This window comes from Loa loa (assembly GCF_000183805.2).
Source record: "Loa loa unplaced genomic scaffold supercont3.13, whole genome shotgun sequence".
NCBI classification, from domain to species: domain Eukaryota; kingdom Metazoa; phylum Nematoda; class Chromadorea; order Rhabditida; family Onchocercidae; genus Loa; species Loa loa.
In genome coordinates this window covers 499291-524695 of record NW_018108193.1, presented here as the reverse complement: position 1 = coordinate 524695, position 25405 = coordinate 499291, and the positions used below count along the sequence as shown (strand labels likewise).

General features: G+C 35.5%; 8 protein-coding genes across 9 annotated transcripts; 6 read left to right on the top strand and 2 right to left on the bottom strand.

Annotated features, from left to right (window-relative positions):
• Positions 1-266: 266 nt before the first annotated feature.
• On the top strand, positions 267-3256 carry LOAG_04119 (hypothetical protein). Its single transcript, XM_020446510.1, has 6 exons — positions 267-531; positions 1215-1387; positions 1503-1715; positions 1932-2075; positions 2454-2643; positions 2812-3256. Exons 1-6 carry the CDS (start codon positions 466-468, stop codon positions 3058-3060), a joined length of 1035 nt encoding a protein of 344 aa, XP_020303163.1. The 5' UTR covers positions 267-465; the 3' UTR covers positions 3061-3256.
• Positions 3257-3854: 598 nt separating this feature from the next.
• LOAG_04118 lies at positions 3855-4555 on the top strand. Of its 2 annotated transcripts, none has more exons than XM_020446509.1 (3): positions 3855-3994; positions 4099-4241; positions 4402-4555. In XM_020446509.1, exons 1-3 carry the CDS (start codon positions 3947-3949, stop codon positions 4538-4540), a joined length of 330 nt encoding a protein of 109 aa, XP_020303162.1. In that variant the 5' UTR covers positions 3855-3946; the 3' UTR covers positions 4541-4555. The 2 variants fall into 2 exon arrangements, with proteins under 2 accessions (XP_020303162.1, XP_003139703.1); XM_003139655.2 differs by having other exon boundaries at positions 4371-4555.
• A 566-nt stretch (positions 4556-5121) lies between these two features.
• Positions 5122-5923, top strand: LOAG_04117 (phosphopantetheine attachment site family protein). The gene is made up of 2 exons (XM_003139654.2): positions 5122-5341; positions 5443-5923. The coding sequence occupies exons 1-2, from the start codon at positions 5132-5134 to the stop codon at positions 5686-5688; spliced, it is 456 nt and encodes a 151-aa protein (XP_003139702.1). The 5' UTR covers positions 5122-5131; the 3' UTR covers positions 5689-5923.
• A 55-nt stretch (positions 5924-5978) lies between these two features.
• LOAG_04116 (aspartyl aminopeptidase) lies at positions 5979-9732 on the bottom strand. Its single transcript, XM_020446508.1, has 11 exons — positions 9432-9732; positions 9173-9275; positions 8934-9075; positions 8740-8826; positions 8367-8543; positions 7916-8071; positions 7677-7838; positions 7440-7610; positions 7229-7357; positions 6381-6548; positions 5979-6182 (listed from the first exon to the last, which is right to left on the bottom strand). Exons 1-11 carry the CDS (start codon positions 9517-9519, stop codon positions 6138-6140), a joined length of 1428 nt encoding a protein of 475 aa, XP_020303161.1. The 5' UTR covers positions 9520-9732; the 3' UTR covers positions 5979-6137.
• Positions 9733-11046: 1314 nt separating this feature from the next.
• Positions 11047-17035, top strand: LOAG_04115 (hypothetical protein; the record flags this gene model as incomplete). The annotated part of the gene is made up of 22 exons (XM_020446507.1): positions 11047-11148; positions 11268-11450; positions 11636-11741; positions 11816-11941; positions 12040-12107; positions 12197-12361; positions 12446-12526; positions 12945-13043; positions 13350-13476; positions 13632-13828; positions 13899-13999; positions 14247-14313; positions 14448-14594; positions 14746-14817; positions 14981-15182; positions 15236-15354; positions 15496-15568; positions 15664-15885; positions 16197-16382; positions 16485-16595; positions 16694-16801; positions 16868-17035. The coding sequence occupies 22 exons, from the start codon at positions 11047-11049 to the stop codon at positions 16951-16953; spliced, it is 2748 nt and encodes a 915-aa protein (XP_020303160.1). The 3' UTR covers positions 16954-17035.
• Positions 17036-20082: 3047 nt separating this feature from the next.
• On the top strand, positions 20083-20354 carry LOAG_04114 (macrophage migration inhibitory factor 2; the record flags this gene model as incomplete). Its single annotated transcript, XM_003139651.1, has 2 exons — positions 20083-20269; positions 20308-20354. 2 exons carry the CDS (start codon positions 20083-20085, stop codon positions 20352-20354), a joined length of 234 nt encoding a protein of 77 aa, XP_003139699.1.
• A 272-nt stretch (positions 20355-20626) lies between these two features.
• On the bottom strand, positions 20627-23427 carry LOAG_04113 (hypothetical protein). The gene is made up of 8 exons (XM_003139650.2): positions 23286-23427; positions 22947-23119; positions 22685-22836; positions 22249-22397; positions 21997-22154; positions 21811-21905; positions 21398-21559; positions 20627-21161 (listed from the first exon to the last, which is right to left on the bottom strand). Exons 1-8 carry the CDS (start codon positions 23399-23401, stop codon positions 20829-20831), a joined length of 1338 nt encoding a protein of 445 aa, XP_003139698.1. The 5' UTR covers positions 23402-23427; the 3' UTR covers positions 20627-20828.
• A 247-nt stretch (positions 23428-23674) lies between these two features.
• Positions 23675-24452, top strand: LOAG_04112 (macrophage migration inhibitory factor 2; the record flags this gene model as incomplete). Its single annotated transcript, XM_003139649.1, has 2 exons — positions 23675-23728; positions 24273-24452. 2 exons carry the CDS (start codon positions 23675-23677, stop codon positions 24450-24452), a joined length of 234 nt encoding a protein of 77 aa, XP_003139697.1.
• Positions 24453-25405: the final 953 nt, after the last annotated feature.

Below are 25405 nucleotides of genomic sequence, written 5' to 3'. Positions count from 1 at the left end.
GTACGGAGGTGAACGTGGTGGAGTGCGGGGTGAACTGATGGAGTGAGGGAGTGGACTGGTGGAGTGAGGGGATGGACTGATGGAGTGCGAGGGTGAACTGGTGGAATGCGGGGAGTGAATTGGTAAAATGACAGGAAAATGAGGGGGTTAAGAACATTTCCAATCCTGACTTTAATTATCCTTATCTGTTACTATCACTATTGATGCATGAGTCATTTTAGGAAGAGGATGATCGCAGAAATGGAATCTTTCTTTATGTTTTTGGTCTTGCATTGTAAACCATTCGGTCATCTTTTTCAGGACAACACGTTACGTTGTCGTTTTGGGTTTTCGTATGATTTGTGGCTTATTTTATCTTTGGGTAACTTCAGGTTTGGTGCAAGTGAACAATGGCGTGCAGGTGAGTGGTGTGCCTGCATCGGAGGACGTGTCGTGGTGTTGCGAGGCAGGGTTCTGTGAACTGTTATGGGTTTGCCGACGTGTTTCTGTGACTACTTATGTGGTCTGAGAGATTCGCTGAGAAGTCTTTTCGTATGTATTTATAATAGATTATTATTATTAGCATAATGCATTGATTTTTCGAGATTAGGTGAAGAGCAAGAATGTCTGCAATGGACGTGTATGTCAAGCATTTGTCATGTAGTGACATTGAGAGCATCTTCAGTTTATAGAAAGAAAATCTCAAGCATGTAAAGGGGATTAGTTATGTTCTATAAGTATAACAATGCTCTGATTCATAAAATAAAAGTTTCATGGAATTAATTGGTAGGATTGTAACTAGTGGTATATGGATATACGGTTTAGAGCATGGGATTCATTATATTCACATCATGGAGACTTAATTCATACATAACATCGGATTGCTGCAAGTTGCTTTTCCAACATGCACTGTGCAGACTCATCGTGTTGCACTGTGAGTACTGAAAAGCGAAAGTAAATATATCTGTGGAAGCATGTACGTCAATGCACTTGAACGTATAGATGTCATTAAGCTGCAGATTACAGAGAGTATTTTTATTTGGTATGTGTAAGTATTCATGTATGCCAGAAAGAAGTAGGGGAAAAAAAAGTGGCATCTGTGGGTATAAGTTTTACATCTGTGGATTGTTACTCAAACATTTGGAGATGGAAAAGGGAGCTATTGCATCTAAAAGTGGTCAGATGGCTTTAGTTAATTGTATGAGGACTCTAGCTCCGTTAAATAAGGATTTCAGGTAATTCATAAGTTGGATCAGATCTCAAATGTGGAGCGCAGGAAAATGGAGGATAAACAAAAGGAGCTGTTGCATCCAAAAATGACTACTGTGCTCCAGCAGCGACGACAGGCTAGTGCAACAAAAGAGAAACGTAATGTTGAAATGGTTAAAAAACCCAAAGCAATCACTGGGTAATTGTACCATTCCCTTAATTAACAGGTTTAATGATTTAATGAGCTACAGTACTTTGGTAAAAGCGGGGTGAGAGGTTTTATGAATTAAGGTGAGGTGTTTACTGGTTTTCAGACTTATCTATTCACTCACTTTGAACATGGTACTTGTCTTTGTATTATGTATAACAATGCCTGACCAAACATCAACATTTTTTCGATTACTTCATGGGTCAGTATGTCTCGCTGCTCTGGTTATTTCACGAGTTTGCAATAGTATATGGTTTTCTGATATTGCAAACGCTTCATTGAAATACACGGGTGTTCAAACTCCAAGCCTGTCCTTAAGGTTAGTTAGTTAACATGCTTTTAATTAACAGTTAACAACTTTATGCGCTTGTTATGAATTTGGTGTACACGAGATAATAAGTGGTTATTTAGGCTTAATATTTGATTTTGCTATTTATTTATAAGAAAATTTGGCAGTTGGCGATAGATTGAATGGTGCTTTGAACTGTAACACTGAAATATGAAAATTGTAAAATTATATTTCATTAATTTATAGTCGAATGACCGGTGATTTTTGTTCTTCGATACTTCTCGATTCTGTCTTTTTCTTGCAATCACTATTCGTCAGCAGTGTTCCGGTACCTTTTATCTCTACAGTATTTTCTTTTATCCACATAACCTTGCTTAATTCCTTGTTCAGGTTCGTCTTTTTCGTTTTTGATAAACAATACAGGTGCTTTAGTAACGGATACATGCGCTCTTTCCAGCAGCAGCTTTAGTGTTTGATTGTGTAAGTAGCATTCTTATCAGTGAGAGTATGGCAGCGATGACTTAACTTTTTCCTCATTAACCTGTAACAGTTTTTTCACAGGGCTCTCTAGTTACGTCACCTCCAGCATATGATTTGACCGAGGGCATGAAAAATCTCATTTTATATTGCTTTATTTCGAAATAACCTAAGGAAGTTTTTTCATCGATGTAGGTGAACATAATGTTTGTAGCTTGCCAAGACAGTGGCTTTTAAACCCAAAGGGAAGTGACTATGTGTGAATCTATCCGGTTTAGCATTTTTTTTTAGTTTTGAGTACTTATGGATGTCACTTGGAATTGGCTTACGAGCACGCGTTAATCTTATTGAACGTAATTGGCCATATTTTTTGGGTTATGGCACCGTGCTTACCCTTCTTACTAGCTTAACGGATAATATGATGGTGAATGCAATTTTGTTTGGTGCTCTGTTTCCATTTTGCATCATTAGCAGCTTTTTGGTTAGTGCATGCATTGATTGAATCTGTCACTTCTGCTTAGTTCCACTTTCAGGGTAAGAAAACTTGTGGTTCCCTTTTTCTTCCTTTATGGAATTTGGTAAAATCCCTTAGTGAAGCAGTTTTCCGAAAAGTCATTGCGCACACTATGTTTATGAGAGTTTGTTTCAGGCAGAAGCAGGCAATTATAAACAAAGAATGCATCCTTACGTCCATATATTTGGTCCTTCAATTGCGACTACAAATTACATGACATCAGGCCTCTCTGATTTACTGAAATCAATTGGATATAAAAATGCGGGACAAATAAACGCTTTAAAGAGTAGAATGTTGTTTCGTGATCACCATTCACATTCACCGATGCGAATAAGTACGAACCCTACAGTTGGACAAGCCAGAACCAAAAGTTCTGTTGACTAAAATGGACTTCATTCTTTTTCCTCTTAAATTAATCAATTGGACATTAAGTTGAAGGGAATATATCACCCTGATTTTTTTTTCGAATGATCTTAATTTGTGGAAATTTTGTCTTCTAGTTTAAGTTGTACGTAGTCGTAGAATGCTACTTACTTACAGCTGATTTATTGCATTATATATAAAACTTTTTTTTTTTTTTGCCTCTTTGTTATCAGGGTTTTCAAATGTAAATATTTGTAAACTCAAATTTACGTTTGAATTGCTCGAATTTGTCATTGTTTTAGTAGTACTGGAAACAGTTGTAAAAATAAGATGAGCATGGTAAACTTAATGCAAGACGTCGAGGTGAATTACGTGTAAAATTTTAGAATGCATTAAGTATTTCAATTGACAAATTTGGTTTTCTCTGTAAACTTGAGTTGTTAGTTCTCGAAGTTAGTGTGGATTAATATAAGTAAATCGACTAGCTCTTCTGTCCACTGGAAACGAAGATATTTATTTATTTCAGTCGCCAAACAGTTTGTAAATACATTTTGTGCATCATTTTATAATTATAAATAATGCAAATTTATGTCATGTGCTACGTTTGTAATGCAGCTACTTCTCGCTTCTGTTCTTCCATTTTTATGCCGTAGCTTGTATACTTGTGTGTTGGTGTGAAGCATTCTCTTATTTTTAATACACCAATCAGATTGTTGACGTTTTCAATTTTTTAAAGTTCCATATGGTTCCGCTTTTATGTCAGCGAATAAATCTTCATGTATGTTGTGTTCTCCTTTCAATTTATGATTGTCGCACCGGCATCAAATTTGGAATATCTATATTTCTTGGTTACTTACAGTTGAAGTTGCTTCAGTTGTTTTCTCAAATCCCTTTTTCAGAAAACAAAATGGTCGCGGTTGAAGCAGTCGCTGTAGGCCTTAATACTGGTTACAAGGTTTCTATTTATTAATTTCCTTATTTTTAATTTCACATTCAGAGTGGTTTGCTGACAGAGTGAGGTTTTTGTCTGGCTTCGTGAACTCTGGTTAACTTTTGTAGGTAACGAAAAATCAAAGGAAAGTACGCCAAAATAGACGTAAGGGGCGTATAACCAAGAGGAGTAAGATTGTTCGTGAATTGATTCGTGAGGTAGCTGGATTTGCTCCTTATGAAAGACGGACAATGGAACTGCTGAGAATCAGGTGATATTATTGAGTTTTTCAAAGATTTTACATGCGGATATTCCACATGCAAAAATTTTATATGTGGACATTGTATTAATGTCTATAAATTAATTGTAGAGAATTTGCTTATTCTTTTTCACATTTTAGCAAGGATAAAAAGGCATTAAAGTTCTTGAAGAGACGAATTGGTTCGCATGTTCGTGCGAAGAGAAAGCGTGACGAGATTCAGGCGATCCTTACTAATCTTCGTAAACATCATAAGTGATTTAAAAACGTCTGCTGGAATGCTTTCATTCGAACTTATTTTATTTCAATAAAATTTTGTTGTTGTCTTGACATTGCATAATTTCTGAAGCTTTTTTTGCAGTTTTCTTCAATTACTTAGCTTATAGAAAGGATAAATCGGAGTTTATGGAACTGAAGTCCGGTACCTAAGGATGTATAGGCTTGGCGGTGTTGGGATTTTATGATGTTGGTTGTTAATCTGTTAATCTCGAGCGTTCTTGACTTTTGGGGGGTTTTTTCACTGATGCCTGTCGAGGGAACAGTGCGTGGGTTTGACGGTTTCCGCTGCTAATAGAAACTCCATCGGTAGGAACAGTTGAATTGAAAACGCTTTAGAAGAGTTGACTGGAAGATCTGTACAGCAGGTTCCAGTTTTATTGTCCCCTCACTGACTTTGATTGGTGAGTAACAAATTGGAGGAAAGTGGAATATACGAAAGTGCCGACAGTATCCTTTAATGGAAAAAGAAGTGAGACCAGTTTGGAGACATCTGTTTTAACAATTGGTGGTTGCATAATTTCGCGTTCTTGTGTTTGTGCCTTCGTTGTATGTTTTCATTAGCATCGATGACCACCAATTTTAATGCTGACATAAATTGCTATAATTTACTTTCATTTGTAGGGATGTTGTTGAGAGGTATTTTTAGCGGAAATTTTGCGCGGTCTGCAATAGTTTGGTCGCAAGCGATGCATCCATTGAAGAGAACGCAAGTGGAAACGATATTGCGGTATAGTACATCCAGGAACTTTATGACTACACCGGCATATCGTTCAACAAGAATTGTGGAAGATATGGGACCATTTACACCGCCGAAAAAACTAACTTTTGAAGAGGTTTGTCCTTTTACACAGAATTTTATATGAGTAGAGGCAAAAATAATTGCGGTGCATTTCCCTTTGCTCTGAGCATGACTAATTTGATCGTAGATTTTCAGGTTGAGCAACGGATTATGAAAGCAATTCGTGCATGGGATCGATTTCCAGAAGAAAAAAAAGAAACGTTAACATTAGATAGTGATTTTGTCAAGGATATGGGATTTGATTCCTTGGATCACGTTGAAATTGTAATGTCACTGGAGGATGAATTCGGTTTTGAGATCCCAGAATTGGATAGTGAGAAGTTAAAAACACCTCGTGATGTTTTCAAATATATCTGCGAGCATGAAGATGTTTTTGAGTGAGACACAGATTTCCCTGTTAGAAATTACATAGGGGAACGCAAAACCAGTTCATCTATTAATTACTTTACATCTAATTCATTTCAAATGCAATTTCAACTTATTCATGGATGTAAGCGAAATTTGAGAGCAAAGTGTTTTTTAAGCGGAATGCAAGGGTAGGTGAGGATAGCGACGGAAAACTTCTGATTGCAATTTTTTTTGATATGTGATCTGAAGCACCCCCTTAAAGTCAAGCATATTTGAAATGATAGCAGCGAACTGCTTTTTTTCTATAAATGTTAGTGTAATTACAGTTGATAGTACTTTATTCCATATGCTTATTCCATGTCATTGCAAGTCTTGTCTTTTTTTTTTTTTTTTGAAAACTATACCAGTAAGAAACAGAAATGAAAAATTAGTACAATAATAACAACTGACAAAGATTAACAATAAGCAAATCACTAATCTCTTCATGAAATGGATGCCAAAACATGCGGAATTTGTTGGTAGAAGGCCTGAAGCGATTAAGATTTCAAATAATTTAAAACCGAACTTCTCTACCGAACAATCTAACATCACAATAAATGCTACAGACTTTCATTTGTTTGGAGATATACAGATTTAGGATTTGAGGGAAAATCTAGCATCTATTCTTTGTTCAGACAACTAGTAGCTCTCAATTCTCGTCTAACGAAAGTTCTTTGAAAACTTACTGAGTACAGTGTAGTAGCCTGATGGATACTCGATGTACTCGTCAATTCGCGTATAGAATGCATTGCTAGTTGTGGACAACCAACATCCACTGTTTGGATACCCAAGCGAGTGGAAAGTATGGGTCCGACCGTTGAACCACATGACATGTCGTTCCTAACTACTACTTTCTGTAAATTATCGTATATGTACTACATTTAAGATTGACGGACAACATTTTCTTTGCAAATTTGAAGCGGAATGAGAAGTCAGCCATACTGCCTGAAATAGTTTAGAACAGGGGTGGACAGTTAATTTTTTCAAGTGAGAAATTGGGATGGTTTTTTAGTATACCGGACTAATATACTTGACTCAGTTTCACCCAACAACGTGTCCGTATACATATATATATATATATATATATATGCTATACTGAAAATGTGGAGGGCCTAATTACATTATTATTTAGTGTTGAGATGATGAACTTGTGGTGAAAGATCAATGGACTTTAAATTTGAGGGTTGTGGTTTAAGGCAAGGAAAGAGCGGCGAGAGGGGGAGAAGCAGGCTTCGCCCGCAACTCTGTGGGTAGGAAAAACTCGATGGAGGGCCACGCCTGACTCGCCGCAGGCCGCCAGATGCCCAGGTCAGGTTTAAAAAGCGAAATTACAGAATGAATGTTTTCGTTTAAATGATGAAGATCGCTATAATATCTTTATTCTCAAACATTCAGAAAATGCTTCCACTACAGCAAACCGAACTGCAAAATATGCTAAATGGACAGTGCATCCATTTTTTAACATATTTTACAGTTCTGATAAGGAACCCACAAAATAATCAGTCAAAATTACACATGAAGCAGAAGCTCATACCTGCAGCGGTACACCCGCCAGACTTGCAATTTGTTTCAAAACACTATGTGTAGTAGCCGTAGTAGCGTAACGCTGATTAACATTTATCTTGACCACGACACCTCCATGGAGGTCTGGTTTATGGCATTCCTGCAATATCATCATGCTAAGAATAAATACTCATTCTAATGACTAATGATATGAGACTTAAAAAGATTCAGCTAAACTTCACCTCATGTTTTTCTCTATAGTTGGGATGCACTGCATGTGCTTGATCTGCACTAATCAAAAATGATTTTCCCATAGCTTCCTCGAATGCCGTTTGTGAATGACCTGCTGCTAAACGTCTTAGAACCCATTCGGTAAAGCTGCTCGCAGCGCCTTGTGCTGAGTCGCTTCCGCACTAAAATCCAAAGAGTTGCCTGAAGAGTTCGATCACAATAACGTAAAAAGTTCACAGACCACTCACTTCTTCGTTATCATAACAGGCAGCCAATCTAATATATTCTTCGTTAGCAAGTGCGTTCTCCGTTGCGACACTCTTCAAAAGTCCCGAGATACAAGTGTATGCACCAACCAAGTTGTCTAGTCTTTGACCGCTGATAAATTCTTCATAGACTCCTCCAATCGTCTAAATGATTGTGACTTTAAGTCATTTAGCAACTTTGATATCAAACAAAAAAAAGTAGAGAAATGTTCAAATTCTACCGCTTTCTGATGGTCATAGAGATATAAATCAAGATCCAATATGTTAACAGGTTCGCAACCAGCAGCATTCGCTATTGTATCGAGAAATATCATGTGATGATCGTTTATCACACTGCTGACGTTATCGCCAACATCGGCCGAGCATTCTTTTGCATTCTAAAATATTTTAAATCCAACTTGATATTTTTTGAACGCCTAAAAATGTCACTATTTCATTTCATCTTCAAAAAAAAAAAGACTACATATCTTTCTAAAGTTAGAAGCACTCTAAACCTGCAACAGGATGCATTCGTGGTAGTGTATTCACAAACTTGAAAATTGTAAAAAGCAGCTGCAGAAAATCATTGCCAATTCAACTTTTTACTGATTAAATTATAGAAAACACCATCCAAATCCCTTTGACTAAGCGTCATATATTTAATTTTGCATAAAACTATAAAACAGAAGATACCGTATTCATTTTATTAAGATTTTCGGCTGCGAGAGTGGCAATTATAGGTCGTAAATTGGTCTCATTATTGAACTCAAATTTGTTGCGGTCTGAGCCAGAAGTGAAATGAATTGCTAAATTTGGTATGAAAAGTATAGGAGCATCAATGTTCACTAATTTCTGCATAATAGCATCATCCTGGAAATTTTCGTATTGAGTAGTATAGAAATTTGCATAGTATTATTTTAAAATGACAATGAAAATCGTAAACTCTTTTGCGAAAAAACCTCACTCTTCCCATGTTTAAACCATAAATCTTATAATGGTCATTATTATTAAAATTTGCTGCTCATAGAAGAGTCTGAAATGTCAAAAAATTAGAAAAAAATCCTGCTTTTTTGTATATTACTTGTCCTGCAATACTTAGATCGCGATCGAACCAAGTCCGCCATATTCCTCCACCGTACGTTGAAACGCCAACCTTAAAAAATGGCGTGATTGCCGCAACAATTTACTTAATTATTTGAATCCATTTCAATTATTATCACTCGGGAATGTGGAGATACAGAAGAAAAAACAGCTTCTAACCTGGAAGTATTTGTCACCACATAGTTTTGAAATTGGTTTTACTCTCAGTGATGGACTATCGGTGTGAGCCACAACCATAGAATATCCATTACCTGGTCGATATTTCCCACCAACAGCAAAAGCTAAAATTGTCGATTTGTTCCTGAAGATTGGATTATATGTCTCCATAGTGATTTGCATTCAATGGAATTCATCCTGAACGTACATTAGCTTACCATATCCGTATTAATGAAACATACTTCGTCACGAAATATTTTTTCGACGGTTCAATGATCCAGTGTTCGTATTCCTTCAGTTCTTGAAATCCAGCATCTCTTAATCGATTAGCGCTTTCCTCGACAGCTGTAAAATTCATATAGAGTCAGTAATTTGGCATTTCGTCAAGTTATAGAATCCTCCAACTTGAGGTTTATTTTTGTATTTATAATATACCAGTGATGTATAACTATAGTAAGTACCCGCCGGTAGTTTCAGAAGCATTGAATAAAACTTGAGTACCATGAAAAGGTGTCACAGCTTTGTTGAGGAAAGCCACAAAATCCTTGGCCGCTTTCTTGACTTCAGTGCTTGCTTGCCACGAACTCATCAACTGTACGATGATAACTTTAGCAGAACTTAATATTGGAAAAACATCCAAAATGGACTAATTAACGGACTAATAATAATATTCGACTATGTACAAAGTAAATTCAAACTAATAATAATTGGAAATGGTAAGAGAAAAGTAAGTTGAGAGCCATCACTTCATCCTTCAATAGTTCGTTAATAGCAAAAAGTTCGTGGAGACATTCTCTTTGGAAATCTCCTATCACTTCTTAATAGACTGATTTAGCCACTCTAATGCTGATTAGTGCTTTTTTATCCTGCAAAGTAAAAACACACATGACATTGGAATAAGTATAACATTGAAATATAATTAGCGTGGAAACATGCGTAATATGAAAACAAGTCTGTGTGTTGAAAACTTGTGTGATATTGGGGAGTGTGAGTGACATTTCGTTGTGTAAGGAAATATGATAACGTTCAGAAATAAGTGTGCCTTTAAATGTATATGAAACTGGAAGGTACGTCGCACTGAATATGAATTGTGTTCAAACTTGCGTAATGTTATCATGCGTGTGACAAACTAATCATCTACGATATTTAAATGTGTACCCTTCCATTGTGCATGACATCGGGACGAACATATATAATTTAAAATGCATGCAAGGCCGAAATACACGTGATATGTTACATGATGTTGAAAAGTCCGAGATATTAAAGCATGCCTCATATCAAAGCATTAATAAGTCGAAAGTTCTGTCCCATTAAAACATGTTGAGCATGGCATCTAGACATGTGTAGTTCCACAATCTGTGTAATATTTGCGATATCCAAGTAAGCGTATATAACATCTGTATCAATCTGATGCCAAAAGCGTTGTTGTTGATCCTATTTCAGCAGTATGACAACATTTCACAGATTGTTCATATTCGAAAATTTGCATACTTTCTGCGAAAATTGAAACTGTGGCAATAAAAATGAGCGGCGGTCAACATCATCCTATCATTCCTTTATGGAATCCATCATCGCCGATGATTCATTCTTCCTTCCACGTTTCTTGTCAATCTTTCCTCCCTCTTCATATCCCGATATCTCTTTATTTACTACTACTAGCACATTGTGCCACTATATAAATTTCAAACTTTCTCCACTTGCGACAATAGCAAACTAACAAAACTCTAACGGATATTAATGCCTATAAAACCATCATGCTATCTCGTCCTCTCAACATGGAAACAATGTGGCTTCACCGCGAAAGAGCAGGGAATGCATCCCTTGAATCCCATTAAAAAGAACAAGTAAATTATCTCCCCTCTGAGAGCGACATCTATATCCTCGAATACCGTTATGTGTACATTCTCTATATCTTTTCCTCTCTCTGTAAATACGAAATATTTTCACAGCCTATCTCATAGTCCAAGATTTCGTGGTTTCACTCAGATGGCGGGAATTTTCCTTGTATGATTTATTGGCACGCTTATTGAGGTGTAGAAAATATGAGGGAGAGGGGAAGCGTAGTGCACGTCACGTCACGTCATGTTGTCCTTATTTACCTCATTTGTAGTAGAGAATGTCAGCAGTGGAAGCAGAATCTGAGTGTATCCGGGATATTAGCAATATGTTACCGAAATGGTTCAAACACACCAGAAGTATCAAATGTGGCCGGGCAAGTGTTCTATGTTATATTATTATATTAGCGTTGACCATCAATTTATATGACAGATGTCAAAATATATTATATTATTGTAAGTTCTAATAAGTTTAATGTCACATTTTTTTTTTAATTTTTAGAAAATAATTTGCATTGACCAGCTGTACGGCTGGCGAGGATTCGATACGGGATATTATGGTTCGGAGGAATTGGAAGATGCACCAGATTTCCTGGATGAAGTAAAAACTCTCCCTACGCAAAATGAAATTAAGAATGATCAGCTGGAAGTTCTTCGGAAGGAAGCAAAGGAGAGATTAAAAAAAGTAATATTCCGAAGTTTTTTTTTGCCCACTTTTTGATTTTCTTGCATTATTATTTGACTCTTGATGTTAATTGTGACTGTGCATTGATCGCTTTATGAATGTGACATTACGTGATACCGAAGATTACTTTACTGTAGAATTCTGTAGTATTAAACGGTTGTGATGTGTGATTTGATCTCATTAAGGAGAGAGAAACGCACCCTAATTTTAACATCTTAACGGATCATGCGCCAACTCCAGATTTCAGTGTCACTTATATTGAAACGTCCTATAATACAGACCACGAGTCAGGTTTGCACTTTTTTGTCCCTACAAAAATTGTTCACTTCTGTGTTAACCTTAATTTGACAATAGACATGTTTCAGTAAGCAAAAGTGAGAAGAAAAACGTCACCACTTTCATTGATGAGGGAGGAAAAATTGCCACTGATGAAACTGTAAGCAGCGAAAACAACGTTAGCGATTTTGGTGAACCGATGGAGGTTGACAGCTGTAATGATTTAGTATCTTTTTTTAATCGTTTTTTCAATAAAATACTTTTTATCAGAAAAAATTTTAAAATCCGATGCCTGAAAATACTGCGTTTTCAGCTTCTTACTTTCGTCACAATTCATATCTTCAAAGCCAAGACACGCATGAAGTTGTCGACCCAGTTTTGGTTAGTTTCGATGAAGCTTCTTTTCCATTCCCCAAATGTCGAAGGTACTTCGACATCTTTTTCTTCGTTTGGGACTTCGGTAATTTTAGAACAGTGGCACAAACGTGACATATACTATCGAAAAAAACGAGGATAATAATGACTTTCTTTTGCTTGCTGGTGAAGACCGCGTGAGCAGCAGTGAACAATGTAAATCGATATTAGGACTTAAATTGGATGGAACAATTATTGTTGAGAAATCACATGAAGCTGAGGTTTTCTTTTTTTCTTGTTATGGCGTTAAAAATATAAAATTTACTTCAATATGAACGTTTTTTCTTTAATTACAGATTTTCCAGGGCAATATGGTGATTCAGGCACAAAAAGAATGGAAGGAGCAACGCGATGCTTCTGTACTCGATCATGAGTCTATTGATGAAGTAAGCTTGTATGAATGGTCATTTCTGATTCTCACATTTATCGTTTGAATATAGACGTCTTCAATATCGGAATCTCTAACCTTTATTTCAAAAAAATTTAGAGGAGCATTGATTGGTGATATATCAAATGCAGGAACTCACAAACTTTGTTTGATTTAGATTGATGGCGAGTAAAATTAAAATTGTATCTCGTAGTGTTATTCATTCATACTTCTTTAAGTAACTTATTCAGAATGAAGTAAGAGATTGCTGAAAATTTTGCTGGAGTGCTAAAAAGCATTGGAAAGCAAAGAATCTTCTACATTAAAATTGATCGTATTTACAAGGTGAATGAGCTAACTCTTTATTAATTAACAATCCTATGTAGCTAAATGTAACTGATATTTTTTTAAGGAAAAATGAAAAATAGTTGTTTTAGATTGCAAAAAATACATCTTCACAGCGGGAAAAGAATGAAGCATTGGATGTGGCTAGAAATCAGATAATGCAAACAGCTAATTCGACCAGTATTCACCATGCTAGTTTACTTTATAATGTTTTAATATCACCACTTAGTATTGACGAGTCCTTCTGTTTCTGTAAATCTTGTATGAAAAATCAGCACATTTATTACTTCAAGTGATAATTTTAAATAACTGTTTTTTGTTCTTGCATTAGAGTTAATGATATTAATTACCAGCTTCAATTTTATTAAAAGATATGGTTCAGGATAAATCATTCATTGAGCGTTGTTAATTTTATGATAATCAAAAGTCTTGTGGTTATTTTCATTGTGTTTTCATCTTCACTCTTATTTTTCATAAGTTACAGCAGCTTTCTTCAGGAAGATGGGATATCACCACAGCCCACAAACCAAAAGGTTTTTGGATATCCTGCTTCTTTGCAAGCAACATTTGATTTATCTTGTATTGATAAAATTGATTCGTCAGTTGGTGGAAAAAGTGAGGCACGTAAGCTTAACCTTTTCCTTTTGATATCCTCACTAACTGTTGATGAGTCTGTTTCTGTTCGGCTAATAGAAGAAATTTTGTTTCCAGTTCTTTCACTCATATAATTCTTTTTGTTATATATCTTTGATCACTGTAGAGATTACAGATTTCTCCAGTGAATCCACGAGCTTCTCAGGTTTCTCCCTCTTTTTTATTGGAACAGATTGATAGTGGTACTACACGTTTAAATACTTCACGTCTAAACGATCGAACTACTGTGTCATTCAAAACACCTAAGCAACATATGAGGACAGTAGCGGAACGTGTAATTGTCGGGAAACAACCTGCAGTTGCTACACCTTTGTTCAAAAAAGTAAGTCATGTGTTGTAGTGTCCTTAAGAATTTTAGAATTTTTTCCCGAAATTTTCAGCACTTGTTTTAGAGATCTATTGCTGGAGCTTCACGTGGCACTAGTACTCCAGTTAAAGAATCTGCTTATTACGTTTGTCCGCGTTATGTTGCCCATCATGCTGTTTTGGCTAGGTAAATGTCATGTTTTTATGTGGTAACCAAACCTAATTCTCAGACATAGTCTTAATTTCCTTGAGGGAAATATGCTTGAATGATGGAGATTTATTGAAGATTTATTATTCATTAAAATAATCTTGTTTCGACCGTGCGAATTTTTTTTCTTTTTTAATGCTAATTTATAAATATCTTCTAGTTACAAAGATTCATCTTTGGAACATTTGAAATTTTCTTTGATTCTGCTTGAAAAACAATGTTTTAGTCACGCTACGCAAACAGGATCAGGCACACCATTGTTATTGCATAGCCGAATTATACCTGAGGATGCGGTATTTTATTTTATCTGTATTTCGATATAAATTTTGAATTAAATCAAGGAATCATTATTTATTTTATCATAAAACTTGCCAATATATTCTAAAATGGAAGAAAAAAAAAAGTGTAATCAAATTTACTGTGTCAGTCGACGCCATTACGCCGTCCATCGCCATGCTCGGCACATGTTTCCTGTGAACTAACCACTGGGAAATCTTCTACACCTTCTCGAATACCTATACCAACCAGTGCATTAGCAGCAATTTCACAGTATGGAACTTCTCCTTTGTCAAGAGTACGGCTTTTATTAAATTTGTCTCAATATAATGATGAAGTATTTGAGTACAAATCTGTTGAGCTTGAAGAAGATAACATTACAAATTTCTATGAAATCTTTCTCTTTTGTAGTAAGCAAAGTTTTAGCTTTTTGAAATATATTTTTATAGCGGAGCACTTTAGTCGATTATGAATTGACGCCTCAGTCACACGTCCTTAATAGAAGACATACACCACGCCAAGTATGAAATTTCCTATTCTATATATTTCTTGATAAGTTTCAAATTGTGAAATGTAGTTGAAGCACTGATTTGATCAACTTCGTCCCTAACTTGTAAAAAAATATCTTTTCTGTCAATCTTGCTTTCATAATAATGATAATCCTGAATGAACAAAATTTTTAAGGAATGCAGTGGAGCTAAACTTGAGGATCAGTCCACAAATTCCACGTGTTCGGTCGCGCAGATACCACTGTCACGCTTTGCTTTCGAGCATTTGAAAAATGGTGGAACGCCTCGTCCAACTTCCAGTACAGAAAAGAAATGGAAAGGAATTACAGGAGACAATTCACTACTGTCGATTCCAAGAACGCCTATTGCAAAAACTGGTGACTTTTTTTTTTGAGTTTTTTGAAGAATTTATTTAATTTTTAATTTCCAGATATAAGCCAAATGCTTGTCGATAATGTTATGAGAAGTGGTCCAGCATACAGACGTCGACCTCATCCTTCGAAATTATTATTACCAATCGGAAAACTTCGATTTGAAAAGAGTGCTGAGGTAACTTCAAATCTTGCTTGTAATCTTCATTTACTTGATGATAGCTTTTGCGTTGAATTCATAAAACTATGGAGTAAAGTCTTCATACTCAGCTTTTTTCGTATTTTGTAATATTTGGTTTTTTAACTTTGCTGTTTTCAGAACTCTAACTTGTCCCCGAAATATGTGAGTCCAGCAACAAAACTTGCTAAAGATTCTGCTTTCAGTACTCAAGGTTTTATTTTTGTCCTTCAAAGTCAAAAAATAGTTTTATGTTCTGGAGAATTACATGTTTTGTTCCTCTCAAAATTATCCGTAAAAACATTTCAGAAGAAATGAATACTCAGCTTGTTGTTATTGATAGTTTTGACGATGATACAGTGGAAAAACTGGCTGAGGATACAGCCAATTTGAGCATAGTGGAACAACAGAACATACTCTCGGATGAACCGGAAATTATTTTTGACACTACTACCAACGAGTACCGAAAACAACGGGAGATACCTGTATTCGATACTGGAAATTACTTCGGTCAACGAAGGATTTTGTCAAGTATGTGTTTCGTCACTAAGTATTAGAAGTATGACCATGTTTTAGTTAAAAGAATCATTCATTCTGCGGAGTTTGACAGTTCTAGCGGGATAAGAAGTAAGCATATCATGACCGTGGAAGCTTCAAAGCAGTTTTCGAGGCTTTGCGGTTACAGAAAACATGAATTTACTGGTGACTTTTTTGTACTGTCCTACTGCTACTATTTAATTTGATGAGCCCATTTATTTCGAAACATATGTTATTTTTGTGACTGGAAAATTTTTTAATTGCTTATTGGGTACTCGTGCAAATCTCACTGTCCGGTGTTACAGTGCTTAACGATTCAAATGTATCGGTGAATACACCAGGCAAGGTGGAGGACTCAGTTGTCAAAATGAATCCATCGTTTAGCGATGATTCACACAATCCATCTGACGATACCTCGATCTCTCCCGTGCACATTATAGCGGCTAAGGATGAAAACAAACATGCTGCTGTTCTATGTGCCCGCAAAATAGGTGTCGTTTACTGAATCACGGTTTCTTATATGTAGTTACTATTGTACACTTCCCAAGTTATGAAATGTCTGAATTTCTGTAGTAGAAGTTTGTCCCTTCCAGTACATTGCGAAGAAGCAGAGCAAGGTTTGCGACGTTCAACGAGGAATCGCGTTGCTCCCATTCGTCGTTGGCTTGGTGAAAAGCCTGTATATCGTCGTGATCAGCAAGGGAGTAAGCTCTATAACATTGTTTTGACTAGGTTTTTCTTCTATTTTGTTAAACATGAAAGTAGAATTTCATTATAGATCTTTTCGACTTTGTTGTTTAAGCATATGAACTAGTTCGAGTGGAAGAAGCTATTGTCAAGGATCCTTTATTTGTGAAATACAACACAGTTGATATGGCTGAAGTTTTAGAGCGACAAAAACGAGAACAAAGTATGCTTGGATTTGTTTTCTTTCATATTAACTACTTTTATTCTCGAATATTAGTATCTTTTTAAGGACAGCATGCTCGTGCTCGTAAACTTCGTAAATTCGATCGTGCACGCCGAGACTATGGTGAGGAAGACGTTAAAATCAGTGAATGAAGACGAATGTAGCCTTTAGTTTGAAGCCTGTAATTGAAAAATATCTTAGCAGTAACAGCTCACAGCGCTGTTATGATTGTTAACTGTATTCTGTATTTACCGATACTGAGTATAGCTGACTGTATCTTTTGTTACAGAATTCTTCAATTTTTTAATGTCGTAAACTTCTTTGTTAAGGTTTCATTCCTTAGAAAACACAAACTTTTCACGCATTTTGCATCAAAATAGTTTGTTTCCAGAAAAACATGCATTTTTAACCGGGGATAGCAATTCTTAAATATTAATTCCTTGCGAAACTATTAATACTTTGGGTTTTATTTGTTACCAGAAATCTAGGAGGAAGTTAAGAGTAAGATAAATTCCAAGTGCTAGGGTAATTTTCAGATCACTGATTTATTCGAAGGTTCAAATTTTTACCCCTGTTTCTGTACAAATTTAAAATCCACTTGATTGCGTCGTTCAAGTATTTAAAATTGTTAACACTATAATCATTCGATTACTTTTTTTATTCTTTGCATCAGCATTTGAGAACGCATTTGTAACAGTCCAACAACTCACCATTATTTGTTTTTCATCTATAGTAATTTATGAACACAATTTTAAATTTGGAGGAATGCATAACATGATATCAAGATTCGAAAAATGATTGTATTTCAATTGCCTTCACCAGTTTTTGCGTCAGAAAATGTTTGAATATGCATTTTTACCATGATTTAAGAAGGAATTAACTTTCCTGGTGTTCAGCTTTAAACTTTCATTTGCTTCTACTGTTTTATCTGTCTCATTAATTACAAAGTGTTACAGTGACCAACAACGATCTTTAAAGTTATTGAAGATATGAGTATAAATCATTTACAGTGCATTATTAAACCGTCCACTTGCTGGATGCATAAAAGGATAATCCCGTTCGAAAATGCTATCGCTTTTGAATCATAACTTCATGAATGGATGTTACTATTAATATTTTGGGTTTTATTTGTTATCAAAAATGTGGGAGGTAGTTAAGAATAACTTAAATTCCAAGTGTTGGAGTAATTTTCAAGTTTACCTTACTCGTCGGGAAGCTTAGACTTTTATACCTACTTCTGTACCAATTTAAAATCCATTTTGTCCGTCGTTTGAGTCTTCAAAATTGTAAGCACTGAGATCATTTGATTAGCTCCGTTCAAAAAAAATGAACCTGTGATTTCATATCCTCCAACTACTACATATACAAATATTCATCATCTGGATGGCCGCTGAGGATTTCGATAATTTACGATGAAATCCTCTAACAACATCGAGTAATTTGTAGCGTTCTGAATGTCTTTTTGCTTTTGCTGGAAATCTTAGATTGAATCGTAACGGTTAGATAAAAATGAATGTTATCTTCAAGAACTACATTCGGCTGCAAAATATGATGCTCGGTCCCGACCAGATGAGTTGATAACCTGAGACTAATCGAGTCGATGACTGACAATGACACGGTTGACCTTTGTCAAGGCTACTTTAATGGCGTAGTTTTTTAGCAAATTGAAGAAAAGAAAAAACTGCTACTTAGAAAAAATGTATTGCTAACAAATGAAAAATATTGATTGATTTTTGCCGTGCGTTTTTCTTGCACATATGACGTGAATGGATGTGGCATTGGGTAAACTACCTGTACATCCATTACTGTGTTGTATAGTGAAGTGGGTAGTTTGATGGACATTAAAGTGAACTGTTTATACCTTTATTACTGTGTCGTGTGGTGAAATGTGTAGTTTGAAGAACTTGAGACCTCGGAATAGGTTAAACTTGGCGTAAAACTTTATTCGCGAAAAGATTTAGAAAAATGTTTGATCCGTTAGATAATATTGATAAAAGGAAGAGATGTACTGATTTAGTCTATCAAGACGTGTGCTACACGTTTTGTTTATTTCAACTTAAAGAGAACGATTTCTTTTAAACTATGAGACTAAGTAATTCGGCATAACTTTAACAAAATGTTGCATCTTCCTATCCATCCAATTATTGTGTATTTTTGCATGTCATTTGTTTTATATTAGTGCTAGAAGAGGAAAGACGACTTTATTAGCTTCTCTAGAATACGATTTACGACTGATTATTATGGACGAAATTTACGTGAGGTATTGATTGATTTCTTATGTTGATCTCTAATTTTGATATGATTTCTTTAAAATTGATTCGTTAGTGACTCTCTTAGAAAAAAAAAGGAAGGTTCTTTCGACACATCTTTTAAGCACATGTTGACAACCGTTGCGCTGTCGCTTATTTCTGGTATAGGTTAATAGCAGTGGTGCAGCATGATAAGTAGAACGATAAGTAAAGTAGAAGTAGATAAGTAGAATCTGAGTAAAATGCAGCAACTTATTTGATCCGGTTGTGAAAAGATGCTCATAGGTTCAAAATAGTAGATTAACCGGGATGGCTGACCCAGTAGTCTGTATCATAAACTTTCTTCTAGAGTCATGTATCACGAACTTCCTTTTACAATTATGTCTGGGGCATATAAATAAGCTGTTACTTTGTGGATTATATAATTCATTTGGACTTATTTATTTAAAAGGTCATGAATGCATTGCATTTAATTTTTACTTCCTGTACTTACATACCATTTCAAGTGTCTGTTCATCGATTCATTATCCATTCACTTTAATTATTGAGTTGTAGGCAGTTCCTATGAGTATCTTTGCTAATCTCCATTTAACAAAGATATGTGTAATCTGAAAGCCTAGAGTAATAGGTAATGGATTTACGTCTCACATCTTTTTAGATGTTCTGAACTTCTTCCGTAGTTAGAATTTGTTACATTTACTTACCTAGCCAGATTTCATTAGCGAAGTTTCTATTTATTCATTTATTTTATCACTTCGAGGTTCTCAGATTCTTACGGTTAATGAAAAAATCCGACAAAAGATACCGTGAGTGCAATTGTAAAAGGTTATGCCACGAATGCTTTCCAACTTAATGGTAGGAAAATATGCATAACCGTCCTTACACCTCAGGTTTTCCTATGAAAAAATAAACGAAGCGCTGGAAGATCGAAACATGCAATCGTCTACTTCTCGAGGAAGAAGACTTGTCATATCCCCGGTTCTTCTTTGAAATTCATATTCAAAAACTATATTTGCAAAGCAATATTCTAGAATGCCGCTGATAACTCTTGCTTCGAATGTTCCCGCGAGTAAATTTCCGAGTGATTTCGATGTCCAGTTTACGGAGTTAATGGCGGAAATGTTAGGAAAGCCAACAAGTCGGATACTCTTACTGGTAACACCAAATGCACAGTTGTCACATGGTACTATGCGAGATCCATCATGTCTTATCGTGGTCAGTTTGATTTACTGAATTCCGCTTCCTTTTTATTTTTAGCTTATAAGGTCGATACCATACAATTGAATGATTTACGTAACAATTAACAACCTCGACGTACAGATACGGATAAAACTCTTTCGAAATTGCACACTCTCCCAAAAGTTCCATTAGAGCAGCAACGGATTACAACTTTGTCGGAAATGAAATTTGAAACAATGATCTTTTCCTATTAAAATAACTATTCTAAAGAAGAAACTGCCTCAGTGGCAAAACAAAGCAAGAAGCCATCAATAAACAAAGATCAACCCGTATTAGTCAAGTTAAGGAAACAAATTATATAATTTCAGTAAATAATTCCTGAAATAGTCTTCAAATTTCTTAAAAGTGTACATCTGAAAACAATAAAAATATAGGAGAACCAGAAAGAACCGGGAAATACTTTCAGATATAAGTGAACTTATTTAAAGGTGTCTAAAAGCAGATGAAAAGACAAGGCACATCTCGAAATGTCATAGATGTTTCCCAGGCGTATTAATAACCAAATACCAGGAAATATAGAAATTCTAATGTAACAAATACTATGAGTCATCGTATTTCAAAGAATCCGAATATTCTAAAGTCCATTTTGACCAGGATTCTTCTTTTTTTTCAATTGAACGTAATTCGAGAAGTAAGTCTTTCATTTCCAAATCTTCTCTTTTATCTCCTTGGTTATTCTCATAAGATTTTCGTTTATCTCGTTGCTGCTCTTCTCGTTTACTATCAAGAGCCTCCGGAAGATTATGCGAACAAATGAAAGAATCTACAATTTTACCTAGAATATAACCTCTGCATGGTGGCTGTTCATCGCCACATTCACTCTTGATCGTCGAAGCTGTTGTTTGACTCTCAGAATCGATTAGTAATACTGACTGAAATTTTCAAATTTTCGCAGAATGTCTTTTGGCAAAAAAAAATATCGAAAAATATTCTCGGGAATCCAGTGCTAATGACTCCTTTAATAAGATATCATTCCCGCAGTATTCACTTCCAGGCATAACTGCAATTTACCACATGTTTAAATAGTGTAGAGTATTGCTACGTTGTAAGAATCTTATCAAATCTGCCGAAGCAGCAAGCCAGTGACGAGAAAAAAAAAACGGGTAACCTCATTATATCTTGTAGCAACACCACAAGTTACATCCAAAGGCATCCCACAAAACGACAGTTCCATGCGACCTCCTTTTCGTATTCGTAGTTTTCCAACTTTGCTACCATTTGCAAAACCATCAAGACAGTGTTTTACTGTTGGACATGTGTTCTCTTCGGACTAAAACGACGTAACTCGGAAATAATTAGTAAACGAAATGTAAAAGAACTAGTAATACAAAAGACGGACCCAATTAGTCCCAAAAGAACGCATGAAGACGCAGAAAGGAAGAACAGCAAGAATACAGCATGATCGAATACAAGTCGTAGAAGAGCTATATTTGGCTGCGGTTGGTGAATGGACATTGAGAAAAATGCATCAAAGAGTTACCGTTACAAATACGGAACAAAATTATGCAGGCGAAATTTAACCTTGGATCCCTCTGCTCTGTCCTCTTGACCAGCTGAGTTTTTGACAGCGGACAAAGTACTTGGCAATTGCAACATCAAAATTGAATCATCTTCATCTGAAATCTATTAATTGTTAACAACGGACGAATACATTTTGAGGTCATAACATCAGGTATCTACATGACAGCATGGTCGCGGGACGGACACCTTTCTGAATTTCCCGCATGATAGTAGCTGCCCTAAGACTGCTTGTTGCGGTTGGATTCAACACTGTGTTAACTGTATCCGGCTCCTCCTTTAACTGTAATTTCTTGACGTCTTCTTCAAATTCATATTCCGATTTAACGTGCTGGTTGTCCTTCCTTCTGCAAATAAATAACGCTACACATAATAATATAGTTACATATAGAAAGTAAAAAAAAAAGAAATAAACGTTTCAGGGTAACATCCAAAACTAACCTTCTCTTTGTCGGTAGCAGAGGACTCGTATCCATAAATTCACAACCATTCACGTTTTTCTCTTCCTTAACTAATTTCTGGAACTGTTCTTGCTCTGTTTCTGGTAAGACTAGTGGGACAACTTTTCCCGGTTTCAAGTCTGACAAGAACTGGAAACAAGTACAATCCATTCGTATTTAACTTTCGAATACAAAATAAAGCACTGCTTAGATCAAAATGATCTCGTAATGACCTATAATAACGACTTATAATAACGCTCGCTGTGATTTGCTTTCTTTTTTTTTGTTTGTTTTCTTTTGCTTTGTTTTTTACTCACTATGAATAACTTGATGACCTATCCCATTGTATGACATACATACATCAGGGAGAGACAAAACTGAACTGCATTTGTCCATATTCGGCCAAAGAATTAGGATTAGAATTAGAACAACTGTACCCCATCCCGTAGCAAATCTTGCAGTTCCTCATTATCAGCCTCTTCATCAGACAACCATTCTGATTCATACGTTATGGAGTTTATATCTCTCTCCTTCGTCACATGTTCTGGATCTACTTTTTTCACTCGTCCAAAATTTGTTGTGCGCAATTCTGTAACATCTGCTTCAGTTACAACCTTATCATCAGCACATTATAACTATCCATTTCGTCCCAGAGTTTACTGATCCACAAAAATTTGATAGCAAGAATCAGAAATTTACCGCTCGATATGCTACTTTTTATTCTGTTATGTCGCCCGTCGTCATTTAAACCCGAAGAAAATATCCCCTGTTGCTCTATCAACAGCTGTCTTCCTGTTTCTCGACCTCGATCACGTCCACACCTTCCACGTCCTCCTCGATCACGCCTTCCTCCTCGACGAGTTCCCTTCGTTCTAGAAAAACATGAAGGATTTTCCCTATAAAACATGTTTTTCTGTTTTTCCTCTCTTCGGATTATTGTAATTATTTGCAAAAAAAGAGGAAAAAAATGGCCAGAGGGAAAGCAACAAATGATACTCGATAAAATAGTCAACGCTAGGGAAAAAACAAGCAGAATACCCGGTTGATTCACACTTTGTTTCGCGTTTTCCCGCAATAGAAAGATTCGGTAACGGCGCATGACCCCTCTTTAGTATGCTCCCACGTGACGAGCTACCTCTTCCTCCAACAGACATTTTGCACCACCGCCAATAATGCTAAACATCACGTTACATAAGTATTTGAAGTCATATACTTTTAAATATCCGTTTATATGAAAACGCGATCAGATGAACAGCATGTCGCCTTCTGCATGTCCTAAACACTCATCCGAGCTCATGGCATCTTCCACGGCAACCTAAACGTATGTTACATTCACAACACCTCTCAATTCTCGTGGAGGAAAACCTATCAACATTTCATTACCAAAACCAATCTATACGGTTTGGGTCAAATAGCTAAAACCAAAAATGACAGAAGTGTTTTGTCTGTCATCTTTCCCATACGTTCTTTTGCCGTTGTATGTTTGTTTCCCTTATAGGAGAAATGCAGAAAACTTAAATTTACATTAGTCATTGGTCAATACTCCTAATGATATTGGAAGTTTCTATCTTCTCTTCTCATATTTTAGTTTTTTATGGAAATTTAGGAACAAGAATTCACCATACACTCTAATCCCACCATTCCCTCGACCTCTCTGATAACCCCACACTTCCTTACCTGCTCCTTCAATCTCGCACTGAGTCCATTCTCCAAACACTTATCTGATTGATATATCACGCTATGAAACAATCAAATCCTAACACTGCCAATATTGTTCGAGAATTTAATAAAGTATAAATCTTGAGTTGTTCTGTTTATTAGATATGAACGTACGGGAGATGTGGTGAAATTGAAGTTATAGGTTAGGGGTATATACTGTATTCACTTATCTCAACGTTTTCTAGGACATAAGACTAACCATTTTAGCAGTTGAAACAAACTTCATTATCAGTCTTTCAGATTATATCATTTTTTATTAATCAATATCAGTTTGCATCTCGATATGCTTGTATTCGAAACTTCTAGGTTAAGTCAATTGGGTCATTTTCGGCTGATAAAAACATCAAATACTCCTCGTCAATATCAGAATTCATGAAGAAAACGTTGGATATCGATCCAGCGCACTGTATCATTCAGTTCCTGAATTTGGATCCGGAAAATGTAGGATGCAGTGGTACGACAATGAAGGAGCTTGCAAAGAAATAATGTTGCCTATTTGGCCTTATTTTCATGTGTATCTAATCTATTTTTCCCTACCATCCTGTGTTATAGTACTTGAATGAACTGTTTATTTCTAATTTTTAAAGTTTTGTAAATATTTTTGATATAAAAGAATGTTTCAACATTTCATTCACGTGATGTTCTTTTTTATCTTCTGCCGTTATACACTTTTTACAGCTTTTCTAATACTGAATTATACTGAGTATTATATAGTTTGAAGTAGGAAAGTTTTAAAATTCAATTATTAACGAATTATGCCTGGTTGGTTCGTCAAGTGATTCATTGTCCCCCAAGATTTTTCTTTGCCGCTGACAATTTAATTTATTCAAAATTTGGAGAAATCAAAATTTCATGTGGGAGTGCAAAGCCTTTTGTGAGCTTCCTTGAAAATATTCTACTATCCACATGTAAATTGCAAATGAGAATTAGTTATAATCCCGAATTTTGAAATCACCAGACCTATTTGGCAGTTTTTATTATTTCGGCATTTCGACATCCTTTAAGTGAGCATGAAAGTAGTTTCACTTAGACTGTGTTGTAATATCTTTTTGATACTACTCATACTATATATTTACGTAAAGTCTTCGCAATTCTGAAGTTGTCTTTACTGCCAAACTGTGTTTGTCATATATTTTGGTAATATTTCGTTATAACAAATATATGCAAATAATTACAGAATGGATTTCGCTTTTTTTTCGGAATTTTTACTTGAAAACAATTTTGTTTACTAGTATTTTCCTGTTTGTTTATTTGCCATTTGTTTATCTGTTGTTTCACAAATTTGTTTATACTAATTGTTTGTCATCTTCCATGTGCAAAACGATATTCATCTGCTATGAAATTTATTTATTCCTTCACAGAAATCTCATTTACCTAAAATTTTTTTTTTTTTTTTTTGACGATAAATGTAAACTATTGTTGGATAAGAATAAAATATG

Excerpts from the sequence above, each read along its gene's own strand:
- LOAG_04116 (XM_020446508.1), bottom strand. The coding sequence starts at position 9,519 with ATGAGTTCGTGGCAAGCAAGCACTGAAGTCAAGAAAGCGGCCAAGGAT. Across the intron at positions 9,276-9,431 it reads AGCTGTGACACCTTTTCATG|CTGTCGAGGAAAGCGCTAAT; the intron begins GTACTCAAGTTT and ends TGAATTTTACAG. Across the intron at positions 8,827-8,933 it reads GTGGTGACAAATACTTCCAG|GTTGGCGTTTCAACGTACGG; the intron begins GTTAGAAGCTGT and ends CCATTTTTTAAG.
- LOAG_04117 (XM_003139654.2), top strand. The coding sequence starts at position 5,132 with ATGTTGTTGAGAGGTATTTTTAGCGGAAATTTTGCGCGGTCTGCAATA. Across the intron at positions 5,342-5,442 it reads AAAAACTAACTTTTGAAGAG|GTTGAGCAACGGATTATGAA; the intron begins GTTTGTCCTTTT and ends GTAGATTTTCAG.
- LOAG_04119 (XM_020446510.1), top strand. The coding sequence starts at position 466 with ATGGGTTTGCCGACGTGTTTCTGTGACTACTTATGTGGTCTGAGAGAT. Across the intron at positions 1,716-1,931 it reads ACTCCAAGCCTGTCCTTAAG|TCGAATGACCGGTGATTTTT; the intron begins GTTAGTTAGTTA and ends ATTAATTTATAG. Across the intron at positions 2,644-2,811 it reads GCATCATTAGCAGCTTTTTG|GCAGAAGCAGGCAATTATAA; the intron begins GTTAGTGCATGC and ends AGTTTGTTTCAG.
- LOAG_04118 (XM_020446509.1), top strand. The coding sequence starts at position 3,947 with ATGGTCGCGGTTGAAGCAGTCGCTGTAGGCCTTAATACTGGTTACAAG. Across the intron at positions 3,995-4,098 it reads GCCTTAATACTGGTTACAAG|GTAACGAAAAATCAAAGGAA; the intron begins GTTTCTATTTAT and ends TAACTTTTGTAG. Across the intron at positions 4,242-4,401 it reads ATGGAACTGCTGAGAATCAG|AGACGAATTGGTTCGCATGT; the intron begins GTGATATTATTG and ends AAGTTCTTGAAG.
- LOAG_04113 (XM_003139650.2), bottom strand. The coding sequence starts at position 23,401 with ATGTCTGTTGGAGGAAGAGGTAGCTCGTCACGTGGGAGCATACTAAAG. Across the intron at positions 22,837-22,946 it reads AAAAAGTAGCATATCGAGCG|AATTGCGCACAACAAATTTT; the intron begins GTAAATTTCTGA and ends CAGATGTTACAG. Across the intron at positions 22,155-22,248 it reads CTGCTACCGACAAAGAGAAG|AAGGAAGGACAACCAGCACG; the intron begins GTTAGTTTTGGA and ends ATTTATTTGCAG.